Raw genomic sequence first — 14,516 nt, forward strand, 5'->3', positions numbered from 1 at the left:
GGAAAATGATCGTCATTTGGAATACCGGCCAGTGGAAAATCTGCTGAGCTATGTTACATTTGCACCAGCCTTTGACTAAACACAACATGAGTTCAAAGGGTTTCTGTTGGTCCTTAAAAAGTCTGAAATCCAATAATCTAAATGTTTGGCCTCAACAGAATTATTGGGAAAAATGCATTTTGATCACAGTAACAAAACAAAGTGAAACCAGAATGGAACCAATAACTACTAATGCAAACTGTGCAGCCCTGTCAAATTCAGTTGAATGTTCATGTTGAATGTGAATACATTTCTTAACCCATTTTCCTTTATATCATTCAAACTTTTTTTTACTACTGTGGACATTAAATAAGTCCTAAACTGCATTTATATTGGTCTTAAAAGTTTTACAAAGTTCTACAAAGTTCTAAATTTAAAACCTGAAACCTGCAGAAATCCTGAGTTAGTGCCTGGCTTGGTATTTTACAGTCAACAACCTACATATAACACACAAATCCAAAGAAAGGAGAAAACAAAAACAAAAGACAGAAGTTAAGGCCAGCATGGCAACTGGACTTGAAGAAAGAGATTAAATAAAGTAAACATACTATAAATAGCATACATATACGGACAGTAAATAAATTGTGATGTTAGAGCTTATGAGCTGCAGCCCTCAATGATATGTTTACATTTTTTATATTTCTGTTTCTCCTTCAGACCGTAATGAGTGCCAGGAGATTCCAAATATCTGCAGCCACGGACAGTGTATTGACACGCAGGGAAGCTACCGCTGTCTCTGCCACAACGGCTTCAAGGCTACTGCTGACCAGACCATGTGCATGGGTGAGAAGCACAATCTGAAACTATACTTATACACACAACACTGAGTTGCATATACAGTGATGTACACGTGATATATAAGCATGCCTTTAATGTCCAACCCACTCTAAACCTTTCTGTGTGTCATAGACATCGATGAGTGTGACAGACAGCCGTGTGGTAACGGCACCTGTAAGAACACAGTGGGATCCTACAACTGCCTCTGCTTCCCCGGCTTTGAGCTCACACACAACAACGACTGCATGGGTATGTGTCATTTTCTGTTCTGCTCTACAAAGCGTTTAGTTACACTTAAAATGACCCCCAAGACATGCCTTTTTCTGCAGCAGTTTCACATTTTAGGCATGAAATCTGACTGTGTTTTGAGTTTTGAGTCAAGGAAAAAAAGCCCTTTAAAAAAAAAAAAGCCCTTGATGCCAGGAAAAACATGATTGTGTTTGTCGATGGATATCCAAACTCAGATGAATGTTTAGAGACTCCTAATCCTCTCAATGTTTACTCTACAGACATAGATGAGTGCAGCGCTCTGCAGGGCCAGGTGTGCAGGAACGGACAGTGCATAAATGGACTTGGGTCCTTCCAGTGTCTCTGCCACGAAGGTTATGAAAATACTCAAGATGGGAAAAACTGTGTTGGTAAGTCAGTAAATAAACAGACAAGAACAGTAAAAGCATATTTATAGATTTTCATACTGGAAAAACACATTCTCTGATTTGTAATTTATCCCATTTTTCACAGATTTTAACGAGTGTTTGAGCCTGCCTGGCACCTGCTCTCCTGGAACTTGTCAGAATTTGGACGGATCTTTCAGATGTATCTGCCCTCCTGGCTATGAGGTGCAGAACGACCAATGTATAGGTGAGGCACTCACACACACACACACACACAGGGACTAATGCACTACAGTACAGACTAATTGATCCACACGTACTGAGCCATCTGTTCTGACACATTCTCACAAATACACCACCACCTCCTCTCCCTTTCCAGATATCAACGAGTGTGAGGTGGAGCCCAACATCTGCCAGTTTGGCACCTGCACCAACACCCCCGGCAGCTTCCAGTGCACCTGCCAGCCGGGCTTCGTGCTCTCTGACAACAAACGCCGCTGCTACGGTGAGACAAGCTGTTAGTTAACATCTTGCATGAATGTGATGATCTGATGTATTTTATCTGTCGTACTATGCTGGTGGAGGAGCTCTTTATCTTTGTGTGTCCCTTGAATAACAGACCAATAACTGACTATTAATTTTCTTATGGCAGATACCAGAGAGAGCTTCTGTTTCACCAAATTCGAGGCGGGAAAATGCTCCGTCCCCAAAGCTTTGAACACAACCAAGGCCAAGTGCTGCTGCAGCAAGATGCCTGGAGAGGGCTGGGGACTTCCCTGTGAGCTGTGTCCAAGAGAGAGTGAAAGTGTGTATCACACACACACACACACACACACACACAAACACACAGCCTTAATTAAGACATCACATGCATGCAAAAACATTTGTAAAATAATTAATATTACCTTATTTTTGTGTGTCTCCCAGCTGCTTTTGACACTCTGTGTCCCTTCGGCCACGGAGCCCTGCCGGGACCGGACAATGCTCGTGAAGGTGAGTGCTCCATCATAGATCTACTCCCTCGAACATAGTGGCAAATAACGGCTGGGGAAATTATTTTTGCTCGAAACAAGAAAATTAAGCTATAAGAATAAGTGTTCCCCATTCTTTTTTAAGTGACGCTTATGTTCCGCTTGGAAAAGGGTTTTCAGGTGGATGTGGCAGTGCACTACATCATATTTGATCTCATTTAATTAGGTCTAATTTACTTTATTTATTATTTTTTATATATTGAATTAATGTTTTGTAGTTTTAAGTAGGTTGTGGAAAGTTTATTATTATTTATTTATATATATTTATTTTTTGTATATATAATTTATCATTTGTTTTATTTATCACATTTTTTATTTTGTTTTATTTGTTTTTCAGTTGAATTATATTTAAATTTCAAAAAGACAATAAATGCATTGTAATTGTGTTAAATTATTGTGATCTCAATGTTGATCATTTTAAATATATTTCCTGCTGCTTCCTTTAGATATGAACGAGTGTCTGGATACCCCAGGCATCTGCCAGAACGGTATCTGCATCAACACAGATGGTTCGTTCCGCTGTGAGTGCCCCTTCGGCTACAACCTGGATTACACCGGAGTCAACTGTATTGGTGAGACAGTTTTTGAAATTAAAGTTAACAACCTGCAACATTGAAATCATAGAAAATGAGTATTTTGAGTATTTATAAGCTGCTGAAACAGCTGCTATTAAGCAGACATGGAAAAATCAATGGCTTTTCAGGAACCTTATTGCCTTCTCTCACAATATATCACCAAAAGCAGCATTATCACCGAGGTGTGGCTTTTTTCTTTATCACCAGCAGCAGCTTTTTCTTACATTACAGCCGGATCTATTTTTGGACTAACATTTAAGCTGCTAATGAGTGCTTTTAAAGTGTCAGTGTAAATGTTTCATTGGTTTTAATTGCCTCCTCTATCTCCACCCCGCTCTCTGTCCTCTCCAGACACTGACGAGTGCTCGATAGGAAATCCGTGTGGAAATGGAACCTGCACCAACGTGGTGGGAGGTTTCGAGTGTTCGTGCCAGGAGGGCTTCGAACCTGGACCCATGATGACATGTGAAGGTTGGTCTTTGACACAGTAACACTCACACTGATACACTGCTAATTAGAAACAATACACCTAAATTATGCTGTATTGGAATCCACATGTAATGCCCTATTACTCCCAAAACACACATCACTGAGACATTGTTATAATTGGAAACCAATAAGGAGATTTCGGTTTATTACACACCATTTTATGAGATCATAATCTAATTAGAAATGCAATGCCATATCAGATCCAAAATATGCTACAATTCCACTCTAATCTTAAACACCTGTCTCTCTTCTTGACTCCAGACATCAACGAGTGCTCCCAGAATCCCCTGCTGTGTGCCTTCCGGTGTGTGAACACCTTTGGCTCCTATGAGTGTATGTGTCCTGCTGGCTATGTGCTGCGAGATGACCAACGCATGTGCAGAGGTGAGAAGGCACCACAGATTTCTATTTTAGTCATTTTTATCTGCTTTAATTCTGTCATTGTTACTTTTGAATTAAAACAGGACATAATAGCTTTCATTTCAACCAGCTGTTGTAGTTTAATCTATTGGTCATCTCTCATTGTCCCTCATCAGACCAGGACGAGTGCTCTGAAGGTCTGGATGACTGCGACTCTAAGGGAATGACCTGTAAGAACCTGATCGGTACCTTCATGTGTATCTGCCCTCCTGGCATGCAGCGCAGACCTGATGGAGAGGGATGTATGGGTGAGTCAAAATGTTTAATGCAATATGAGCGGTTCCCCTCAGTCCTCTATCTGCTGTTGTTGCTGGATTTATCCGCCTCCTCACTCTCTTCTTCCTCCCATCTTTTCTCTGTACACTGGCAGACCTGAATGAGTGCCGCGCCAAGCCTGGCATCTGTAAGAACGGACGCTGTGTCAACACAGTGGGAAGCTACCGCTGCGAGTGTAATGACGGCTTCGAGCCGAGCTCCACTGGAACTGAATGTATTGGTAAGATCTCTTCTGCTGAACATCATGTTGTCGCACACTGTGGGGGTGAAGGCATGGATGGATTACTGAATGGGTTCTTAGCCCAGGGGCCTGAGAAGTAAAGGGGTTCTGATTCACAAAATGTCACTAAAAGAAACACAGATGGATCAGAAACAGACACCAAATGAACACAGACATAAACAGAACCATTGGAAATGACACAAATTGAGTACAGGGATGCAGTCAAGTTGCATGACTTAAAATAGGTAAAACGATTTAAAACATACACATACCAATGACAAACAACCCAATATGACTACAAAGAGACAACCAATGACCACACAAGAATATAAAACAACAAAAATAGAATAGAATATAGAATATATAGATATATAATAAAGAATATAAACAACAAAAAAAGATGCAAATCAACTACAAAGAAGCGCAAAATGAACACAAACATACACAAAACAACTATAAATAACACAAATGGCCACAAGGTGACTTAAAATAGAAAAAAAGACCAAAATCAAACACATACCAAATGAAAAACATCCCAAGATGACCTAAAAGTGACAAAAAACAACCACTTAGAAACATAAAACTACGAAAAAAACATGCAAAATGACTACAAAAAGACCCCAAATTACTATAAAACCAACATAAATAACAAAAAAATACATCACAAAGAGATGCAAAAAGTCGAAAATTGGTTGCAACATTACCTAAAATAGATGCAAAACAATAACAAAGGGACCCTAAATGACTGAAAGCGGATTTTTTGAGACTCTTCAGGTGTCTTGACTCAAACCCCGAAACACTCCTCACGTGTGTGTTGTCATCTTTTCCTTCAGACAACCGAAAGGGCTATTGTTACACAGAGGTTCTGCAGACGATGTGCCAGCAGTCGTCCACCAACAGAAACAGTGTGACCAAGTCAGAGTGCTGCTGCAACACGGGCCGAGGCTGGGGGTCACAGTGTGAGCTCTGCCCGCTGCCAGGCACCGTGCAGTACAAGAAGATGTGCCCTCTCGGACCTGGCTACACCACAGATGGCAGAGGTGAGTAGAGCAATAACACTGATTGATTTTATGAAGTAAAACAAACAATAGGAAACTGTCTTTATATTGTATGTACCATAAAACAACCACATGTTGGGACAAAAACGCCTAAATTACATACTATATGTGGAAAGAACAAGATTTGTGGAGTTAATGGTTGTTAGAGCATTGATAAATTGAGCTATAGTACCAGGAAATGTGTTTCAACAGTTAAGAAAAGCTGCAATTTAATTTATTCACCACAATATTTATAACAATAACTCTAATGGAAAACAGGGGGAGGTAGATCAAGTTCATGCAGCTGCAAGAAAGAAAGCTCTGACTGTCATAAAGACGCGTAATGAGGCTGAGAGCTCTTTGTTGAATTATGTGTTTGGCACCGTCAGCATGTGTCTCATCCAGATCACTTTTTAAAATGTCTCCATACTTCCAGACATCAACGAGTGCCAGGTGATGCCAGATCTGTGTCAGAACGGTCAGTGCATCAACACCATCGGATCGTTCCGCTGTCACTGTAATGTGGGCTACAAAACAGACTTCACTGCCACCTCCTGTATCGGTACGGCTGATCTCTGTCATGCTATTACTCACTTTTTATAGATACTGAATATTGCTGCAGAATTTCAGCTGTTTGTTTTGCCCCCCTGCCTGCATATTCCAGATATGGATGAGTGCGCTCTGTCTCCGAAGCCGTGTAACTTCCTGTGTAAAAACACAGAGGGCAGCTACCTCTGCTCCTGCCCCAGAGGATACAGCCTGCAGCCAGATGGAAAGACCTGCAAAGGTGGGTGGACTCTTGATTTATGCTTGTTGCTTATTGCTCAGCTTTATAAAAGTCATTAGATGCCATTTAATGATATTTTTGATAGATAAGGCAAAAACCACATCCTTTTTTCTCATGCATTAAAATGTGCTATGTCCACCTACTGTATGTGAATATTAGTGCATACTGGGGTCCCTAAACAGGCTTTGAATGACATGAATTGGGTGTCACTGGAAAGCTGAAACTCTTGTGGATTCAATGATCCCACTTTATTAATGTGGGATGATGTTAGTCCCTGTTTAGCCAGTTCATTGCAGTGAAGAGCATTTCTTGAAACTTGACCTCACACACAAACAATGAATTGCTGTGACTTCACAGCCTCTTGAAACTTTACAGCCACCAACTAGAGACCTAGATCATTCGGACTGTGAGTGGCTTTCCCAGCAGTTTAGAGAACAGAATTGCTTGTAAAAAATACAGAAATCTCCAAAAAGGTTTTGGTGTATTTGTGTGTAACAAATGGTATCCACCCAAAAGTTTGCTGAAACAATTTATGGGACATAGTTGAACATGGAAATGGACTTCAGAAAGAAAAATATTAATGTTCTAGAGATTTTTGAACAGAACAACTTGACACAGAGTGCTGAGCTGATCATCTCAAACTAATCTTCACATCTCCAGCTTTCAGATGATGTAAACCACTTATATGTGGCACTTCATTTTGACCTGCTATCTCCCCCTAAAAATCCACTGCCAACAACTCTGATTCTCAATTAAAGGAGGACGATTAATAAGGGGTTGACCATACCTGTAGAATTGTTTATTGTGTTTTATAAATGACATATTGTGCTAATATCATTTGGAGCTCCTCTTTGTAATTTGGTTCACGCTAACTGCTTTTTCTCTCCTCTAAGATCTGGATGAATGTTCGACCAAGCAGCATAACTGCCAGTTCCTCTGTGTGAACACCATCGGAGGCTTCACCTGCAAGTGTCCTCCCGGCTTCACACAGCACCAGACTGCCTGTATCGGTGAGTACAACACAGGGGATCAGTGTTACCCTGCACCAGGAAAAAAATGTTGGAAGTAAGACCAAAAAAAACCATATTTATTTACTCCTTTAAGACAATAACTCTGCTCTAAGCTATCAGGACTCCATCTCCCACTTCTCACAATGGTGCATAAACAATTACCTCAAACTCAAAGCCAAGAAAACAATATAACTGATCTTCAACACCTCCAGCACCCACAGCTCAGCACACGACTTCACCCAGAACCCCACTGTGATTAACGGTGAATCCGTGGAAATCGTGGAGTCGATCAGATACCTCGGACTCATCCTGGACAATAAACTGAACTTTGATCATCACACCACAGACACACACAAACGCTGCCAACAAAGACTCTCTGCCATCCGCAAACTCAAAGCACTCTCTGTAGCATCCCACCTTGCTACTTTAACATGTTAACCACCTCAAACAGGAACATGCTAGCACGCTTCACACATCACGCCTCCAAAATCATTGGTCTCCCTACCCCCAACCTCTCTGACCTCAACAACACAGCCATCGCACACAGAGCTTTTAGCATAGCACACGACCCCAGCCACCCCCTAAACTCATTATTTGTGCGGTTACCATCTGGCCTCAGATACAGGACCCTGGCCTGTGAACGTGCTCGCTATAGCAGAAGTTCTGTACCTTCTGCTGTATCAGCTTTAAACAAAGCACCCCGGTAACCACCGGAGGGGGCGCTATGCTAGGGGGTTAAATGTGGTGGATTAATTGTATATTTTTGTTGTGCCGTGGTGTCTTTATGTATCCTGTGTCTATGTGTGTGTATATATGTTGAAGTACATGTACAGGTTGCGAAAACAAATTTCCTGAAAAGGACAATAAAGTATCTATCTATCTATCTATCTATCTATCTATCTATCTATCTATCTATCTATCTATCTATCTATCTATCTATCTATCTATCTATCTATCTATCTTATAATTCATATAAAATCTGTTTCTCCTCTATTGCAGACAACAATGAGTGTTCGGCTCAGAACACTGCGTGTGGTTCCCGAGCTTCTTGTGTCAACACGCCTGGCAGCTTCAACTGTGAATGCTCTAAAGGTTTCTCTTTGGACTCCACGGGCATTGAGTGTGAAGGTGAGCAGACACATAGGCCTTTACATTTAGTAAGAGAGAAAGACACAGGGTATTTTAATTCCAAGATCTTGCCAACATGGGAAGAGTTCTCTTGACGTGATGGTGATGGAAGATGGGAGAAAAAAGTGGTGACACGACCTGGTCACAAGCCTCACAATCAACTCTAAAACCACTTTTATTACAGTATAACCAGATGATAGTAATTACGAACATAAAAAACACAAACTAACCAGTGTAACTTCTGAACATGAGAAACTAAAGGTCTATTTTGTAACATTTTCCTCAGATGTGGATGAGTGTGGCAGTAACCACCGCTGTCAGCACGGCTGTCAGAACATGATGGGAGGTTTCCGCTGTGGCTGTCCTCAGGGCTACGTGCAGCACTACCAGTGGAACCAGTGTGTGGGTGAGTGACACTGACTTAGACTGTGACTTTGTCATGTTGACAGTAATAAACAACAAAGGCTCCAGTACACAAACAGTAGAATAGAAAGGGACTTTAAGTATTTTAAGGTTTATTGTAAAACAGCAACAATATCTTAATCTGAAGTATAATTTCAATCCCTGTATCATGTGCACAGAAATCACTGTGTTATTGTGTTCTCCTTACATTATTAGTGATGAAAATGATCATAGAATCATCATAATAATGACACAAAAAAGTTTTGCAAAAAGAGATGTGTTTCTGCTTATTCTTAATCATACCATATCGGGATAAAACAAATTGCAATCATGTGCCAAAAATAATAATAAATTGATACTCCTCTGAAGCACTGTGCATAACAACATGAAACAGCATCAAATTATACTGAAGTGTTTGAAATTGAGGTCCACTGATTTTTAAAGGCTGATATAATAACAAGAGTTTGGAGCAGGAAATAAATTATCTGCATTACAAATTGGATAACTTTTGACCCAAGTCTAAGTCAAAGTAATAAATAACTACTGTAAATATATATATAAATCCAGAACTAAACATAAAAACTCAAGGTTATGAATTAAATAGATTAAAAATATAGCTATATTTCATCTATTCAATATATAAAGCTGAATCATTATCCTTCAACATTATCATCAAATGTCATTGAGCGAGTACTGAATCATCTCCTAACTCACCTTCTGCACATTTTCTCTTCCCTCTGCAGATGAAAACGAGTGCCAGGCCACAGCAGTGTGTGGTTCTGCCTCCTGCTACAACACACTGGGCAGCTTCAAGTGTGTGTGTCCCTCTGGCTTTGACTTTGAGCAGGGCGCTGGTGGCTGTCAAGATGTGAATGAATGTAGCACGGGCAGCAACCCCTGCATCTACGGCTGCTCCAACACCGACGGAGGCTACCTGTGTGGCTGTCCTGGAGGTTTCTACAGAGCCGGACAGGGGTGAGGGATCATATTTTTACCTGGTGGCATCTACAGCCCGACAGATATGGGATTTTTGCGACCAGTGCCGATACTGATTTAAAAGGGGTAAAATTAATCGATAACCGATATGGCGGCTGATATAATAATTTTTGAGCTGGAACGAAAATAGACCTTTTTCATAAAGATTGTGCAGCGATTTTTCACCACTTTGCAAATGCTGTACACACACAGTGTTCATGATTTACTGGAATTTGCCCTAAAAAAGATCAGGAACAAAAAAAAGCAATTCACTATTAAGCACATAATACATTAAACATAGTATAAAACACATACTCAAACATAAAATGATGAAAAAGATATTTAACAGTGTTATACCTTGTTATACATTATCCAAACAATGAGTTACGTTGTCAGCCAATTCTATAAATGATAACCGAGAAAATAAAGAATAAATAGGAATAAAATAAATAGATAAATATATCAATATCATAACTATTTTTTAAACAATTAAAAAACTGAACAAATTAAATCCCACCAAGCAACATTTCCTACATTATATATTGTGTAAAAGAAGTTTCTCATAAAGGCACAAATCAGACAGCATATACACGGATACAGATAGGCCAAAATCGTCTGATAATATCTATCAACCGATATATCTGTCAGGCTCAACATCTCACCATTAGGAAACATTTAATTATGCTTCTTGTGCTTCCCTCTTACTCAGCTTACTAAACGTTCTTGTTGCTTTCCATCCAGTCACTGCATGTCAGGCTCAGGTTTCCCAGGCCAGTTTGTGGAGGGTGATGACGAGGACAGTCTGTCTCCTGAGGCCTGCTACGAGTGTAAGATCAACGGAGCAGGACCAAAGAACAAACGACACAGACGTAATGCTGATGAAAATGAGCTCAACGAGGTACATGTGTTGACAAACTGCTTCTTGTTTCACTTTGTGATTTAAAAAGTAATTCAAAATAAGTAAACTGAACTGTTTGGGTCTATATCTCAGTTTTACATCTCCTTCTTCTGTCCTGACCATCACTACAGGAGCACCCAGTGAGCATGGCCAGCATAGACACCCAGGAATCCATCCCCATGAACCTTTCTCTGTCCTCGCTGCTCAACAAGGAGCCTCTGCTGGAGCTCCTGCCTGCCCTGCAGCCCCTGGAGCACCACGTACGCTACGTCATCACCCACGGCAATGCTAATGAACACTTCCGCCTGCTGGAACGACGCGACGGAAAAAGCGTGCTCCGGCTCGGAAAGAGACCGCCTCCAGCGGGATCCTACCGGCTAGAGATCGCCAGCCTGCGGCTGTTTGGGCCCCGAAGACTACACCAGCTGGAGGAGCAGCACGACAGTGACTACCTACAAGGGGAAATAGGAGACGCCCTGCGCATCAAGCTCCAAATCCACCTGCACTGAGCTCAGAGTGCACTCTCAATCCTGTCCTGGACTGATTCCTGAAGCCTTTGAGTTTTAACCTTCCCTTTTATCCCATAACCCCCCCCCCCCCAGCTCCCCCCTGCAGGACCATCCCCACCAACAGGGGTAATCAAGGGCTATGAAAGACTGAGTCAATCAGCCCAACTCTGCCACCACTTTGTTACTGTTTATGTTATTATATGTTCATGTTTTGTGTCTTTTTTTTTTTTTTTTAATTACCCTGACTACACTTCCTCCACTTGTACCCGACCCAGCACTCATTCTCCACTGAGAGAGCCAGTGGAGGAGATGGCAGAGAGGTGTCCTAGTGCTTGGACCATAACCCCCTAAGAAAGACAACATGGCAGACAACTGGTTCACAAGTCCATGAAGCACTTTTGTAGACAAGCAAAACAAGAAATTACACAGAAATGAAGTGCTGAGAGTGGCCCAAACTGTCTTAATGCAACACGTGTGGTAGTATTTAAATCACATGCAGGATCTAAAGCTTAGTGTTGTAAAGAAGTGATGTTATGGCTGAATATAAGGGGTTGGGTGTCGTCATGTTGGTCCAAGGACTCTCTCACCTCTCTGTGGTCTCGTTTAAAAATCACAACACTGGGGAACAAAGTTTGTCACGTCTGCCCCTCTCAGTATTATAGTGTGTCATTTAATGTATTTGTGCTGTTTGAAAAATGTTAACAAGAAGGACTGCAACATTTACACAGCATTTCAGGTTCTTTAGTCCATAGCAGTCTATTTTTGTTTTTTTACAGCTGGATGACAACCAATTTTCAGAGGTGAAAACAGCAAGCTGTGTTCTACTCTGATCTAACTGACTTTTGCTCGGCCGGCGGGCAGCGGCAGGCAGGGATTAGTGTGTTTGCGTGTGTGTGCTATCATGTTTGGTTACCTCAGTACTTTTCACCGAGTATGTGGGCACCATGCTGTGATGCTGACTTTAAAACAAAAGAGGGTGCTAGTGTCGCTCAGCATCGATCATGAGCAGGGATTACACCAGCTAGTAGCTCGTAGACTTAAAAGAAGATAGATCAGGTTTATTTATCCTTGTAGGGATTAAGACTTCAGGTGCACTGATTCTGGACCTGAGAGCCAGCTGTTTCATTAAGTCCAAAGTCTTTTTCCCTTGTCGGCTGACAGAGGCCCTTTGCTTCTCCTGATTATGCAATTTTCAAACTAAACTAAAGGAGAACGGAGCTGCAGCTGACCGGGAGGTTGAACTTGACTATCAGTTGACTTTATCTTTGAGCTTGACGTCGGAGGTCTGAGCCTCGTTTACAACACAAAGAGACACACAGCTGACTGCGGTCTCAATGGTACATGACATGTTAACCTAAGCTGTAACTAAAGGTAGTGTTTACAGTGTAAGGGCACACACAGGTGAACACAAAAAACCTCTCACACACACACAAAAAACAAATATCCGTCAGGTCATCTTTCATTTCTCATGAGTTTTTTTTCTCTTAAAGAGAACAAAGGTGCTAGATAATACCATCTCTAACTGCTAGCTGTACAAAGAAAGTGCAGTCTTGAATCTGGATTGCAATTTTTTTTTCTTTTTTCTTTTTTTTTTTGCTAGGATTTATTGTTGTTGTGTATGTCTGTCTTTTGTATTGTCTCAGTGCTGAAAAACCAATATTATCAAACTTGCTTCTTGAAAATTAAATTGTATATTTTTAAGTGAAATGTAGATGTTTTTTTGTTTTTTTTATGTCAAGGCTGCCAAAACAATAACTCACAGTAAACCCAAGACTGAAGGCCTTTAAGTGCTGTTGACTTTGTTTTGTTGAGGAGGATGAAAAAAAGCAAAACCAACAAAATGCAGAATTGTATTCGTTGATCACTGACTGTATTGTTTGAAACCACTGTCACCAGTCAAAACAGCCATAAAAAAAGAAAGAAATCCAAACACATCAGACTTTAAGATAATTAACATTCCCATCATCTATTATCTCATACATGCTTACACTGTCTGTACAATACCATAAGGATCAATGACCAATTCCAGCTTTAGGATCTACGGTGCTAAAAGATCATGTTTTTCTCCTAAAAGCCAAGGTTGCTGCACTGTCTCACAGCCTATAATGTTTATAATACATAACCATTTTTCTAACCTGGGAATCTTTGTATACTTTGTATCTTTATTGTCAGTTTGTAATTTTTCTTTTATTTGCCACTATGTTTAAAAAAAGGCAGTGTCTTGAGTGTGCTTACTGTATCTCAGCTTCAGTGTAAAACTTGAAACAATACTGTCATCATCATCATCTTGCATTGAAATGTGTGTTTTATGCTTAAAATAAGTTTCAGTTCTAATGTTCACCATGAGCCCGACACGCGTTGATACCAAGCTGAAAGCTGAAATGACAATCATCCAGTCACGCCACATCTCTGAGCTGTCGATCCATAAATCAATCAGCCATCATGGAACATCTTTTAATATCCTGAATGTGTGCAAAGACAAAAACCAAAGATTTATAACACCAAATGGCAGTCTGTAAAATTAGAGTGATTCACATAATATTGTAAACTTTTGTCCACTGACATTAACGGCAATAAAGTATTGTGGGTTATATTTTTAAGTCTTGTGTCTTAAGTCTTTTTCTTGGCTTGTGTGTGAGTGTCCATGTTGGGAGGATTACTTTTCACACCAGTACAGATGACTGAATTCATGCCCTAAAAAAAGTGGTTCACAACTTTTTTCCTTGGGATTTCAAATCTTATATAGTCATAGTAAATGCCTCTTTTCTACTATACACTATACATTTTTTTTTTACTATAAACAACCCAGCATAGTAAGCCTTTAGATACATCCTTACTAATGAAAACGATTCATAATCAGCTAAATAAACAGGATTGGTGGATTAAATAGTATTCAGATCCCTTACTCTAAGTAAAAGTACTAACACTACATTGAAGAAATACTCCACTACAAGTAAAAGTCCTGTATTCAAAACTTACTTAAGTAAAAGTACAAAAGTATCAGCATCAAAATATACTTAAAATATATTAAAAAAAAAGAGTACTCTTTATGCAGAATGGACTCGATCAGATTTTTTTATATATTCTAAATATATTATAAATTGCATTTATGTAGGCAGCATTTTATTTTGTAGAGATATGGCTCATTTTAACTACTAAAGATACTGTTATGAGGTTTAATTAAATAAAATGTTCACTTTAAATATCATCATCATGTTGTTATCATGTTGTTCTTGTTAAACGTAAAAAGTACAATATTTGCCTAAAAATGTAGTGAAGTAGGAGTAAATTGTTACATAAAAATGGAAATACTCAAGTAAAGTACAAGT

At 40.0% G+C, this 14,516-nt stretch overlaps 1 protein-coding gene across 1 annotated transcript in view; it reads left to right on the forward strand.

Annotated features, from left to right (window-relative positions):
* The window catches only part of fbn2b (fibrillin 2b), a 77,174-nt gene extending 63,387 nt beyond the window's left edge, over positions 1–13,787 (forward strand). Inside the window, exons 45-65 of the mRNA XM_059341674.1 lie at positions 697–822; positions 949–1,065; positions 1,326–1,454; positions 1,558–1,677; positions 1,810–1,935; positions 2,083–2,235; positions 2,358–2,423; positions 2,908–3,033; positions 3,388–3,507; positions 3,787–3,909; positions 4,062–4,193; positions 4,316–4,441; positions 5,275–5,481; positions 5,915–6,040; positions 6,143–6,265; positions 7,159–7,275; positions 8,275–8,403; positions 8,690–8,809; positions 9,549–9,780; positions 10,522–10,678; positions 10,810–13,787. Coding sequence (XP_059197657.1) covers positions 697–822; positions 949–1,065; positions 1,326–1,454; positions 1,558–1,677; positions 1,810–1,935; positions 2,083–2,235; positions 2,358–2,423; positions 2,908–3,033; positions 3,388–3,507; positions 3,787–3,909; positions 4,062–4,193; positions 4,316–4,441; positions 5,275–5,481; positions 5,915–6,040; positions 6,143–6,265; positions 7,159–7,275; positions 8,275–8,403; positions 8,690–8,809; positions 9,549–9,780; positions 10,522–10,678; positions 10,810–11,187 — 3,053 coding nt within the window. The 3' untranslated portion in view covers positions 11,188–13,787. The remainder of the gene's footprint in view (positions 1–696; positions 823–948; positions 1,066–1,325; positions 1,455–1,557; positions 1,678–1,809; positions 1,936–2,082; positions 2,236–2,357; positions 2,424–2,907; positions 3,034–3,387; positions 3,508–3,786; positions 3,910–4,061; positions 4,194–4,315; positions 4,442–5,274; positions 5,482–5,914; positions 6,041–6,142; positions 6,266–7,158; positions 7,276–8,274; positions 8,404–8,689; positions 8,810–9,548; positions 9,781–10,521; positions 10,679–10,809) is intronic.
* The last annotated feature ends 729 nt before the right edge of the window (positions 13,788–14,516 follow it).

The sequence above is a fragment of the Centropristis striata genome, chromosome 9 (assembly GCF_030273125.1).
Source record: "Centropristis striata isolate RG_2023a ecotype Rhode Island chromosome 9, C.striata_1.0, whole genome shotgun sequence".
Taxonomy (NCBI): Eukaryota; Metazoa; Chordata; class Actinopteri; order Perciformes; family Serranidae; genus Centropristis; species Centropristis striata.